Source organism: Meleagris gallopavo, chromosome 1 (genome assembly GCF_000146605.3).
Source record: "Meleagris gallopavo isolate NT-WF06-2002-E0010 breed Aviagen turkey brand Nicholas breeding stock chromosome 1, Turkey_5.1, whole genome shotgun sequence".
Classification (NCBI taxonomy): domain Eukaryota; kingdom Metazoa; phylum Chordata; class Aves; order Galliformes; family Phasianidae; genus Meleagris; species Meleagris gallopavo.
The window spans coordinates 112,841,416-112,842,580 of record NC_015011.2 but is presented as its reverse complement, the minus strand read 5'-3'; the positions used below and the strand labels follow the sequence as shown (position 1 = coordinate 112,842,580).

General features: G+C 36.7%; 1 protein-coding gene across 1 annotated transcript in view; it reads right to left on the bottom strand.

The window, feature by feature from the left end:
• Positions 1-1,165, bottom strand: part of DMD (dystrophin) — a 1,000,055-nt gene that overhangs the window by 739,146 nt on the left and 259,744 nt on the right. The window contains 1 exon segment of the mRNA XM_031557153.1: positions 628-806. Within this exon segment, the coding sequence (XP_031413013.1) occupies positions 628-806 (179 nt within the window).

Below are 1,165 nucleotides of genomic sequence, written 5' to 3'. Positions count from 1 at the left end.
AAACATATTTGATCTTCTAGCAAATCCTGAATAAACAAAGCTAATACTCATTTGCTTGTACTGAGCATCCCAAAAAATGGGGATTAAATTCAGAACAAGTATGCCAGGCCTAAAATCCACTAAACACTTTCAACTGATGATTTCAGTCACAAACATAACTGGAATAGGTAGAATAATTAACTCCAGGGATTACTTGAGCTTTCTGAGCAGCCAACTGTGAGCTGAGAACAAATAGTTTTTTAAAATGCAAGTCACTATAAAAGAATTGCTAAAAGAAAAAAGTAATTAAAAATGTGTCATGAATGTGGAAAAATGGCAGCAGCTGTAAAAGGCAAAAAGGCTCTAACATATCTGTGTTTAGAATGTAAAACTTTCTCCAGGTTTTGTGTTCTTTCTCCTAGCATACTTCAACACTCAAAATATCCACTGCTGCAGAAGGGAACTGCAAAGCACATCGTTCTTCAGAATTTACTTTAAACAGTCAGGTACAAGGTGAAAAACAGTACAAAAGTACTGAAAGGGACTTTTTTACTTTCCATTGGCAACTAACATTAAACTTCTGGGGCAAGTATGGGAAATTACTTTAAAGAAGCAAGATGAAAGTAAAAAAGAACAATGACAACTCACTTCTTGTGAAAAATGCTGTTGATGTACTTGTGTGTGCTCTTCTCTAGTGACCCTTGAGTGCCGTGGCAGCATTTCCACCTCCCTGATGGCCTCCATAGTGACTTGCTGTGGCAGAACTTGGAAGAGGGAAGTCACGTACATTAAGATGGACTTCTTATCTGGACAGGCAGTTGCAACGTCTGAAAGGCAAATTAACATGCATCATTTCAGTTTCCGTATTAGACAGCGTGCATGAGAAAATAGCTAATCAACTTCATAAAAAGTTTATAGCCTAATGAGTGATCTATTGTCCATGTGAGTTCCCTAGAGACTAATTAGAACCTAACAATTACTTCCAAAACTTCCGACCAAACTTGCATACCAATAAGAAAAAGTTTAAAATGGTAATTTTGTTTTCTCATTCAACATGAACTTTCCTCCTACATTCCTTCAGTGAAAATGCACATGGTATGCAATTTGACAGCGTGATCCTCATTAAGCAGGACTAGGTATAGGAAAAGCTACATTTTCTTGCAGTATATAAGTACTGCAGGAAAAA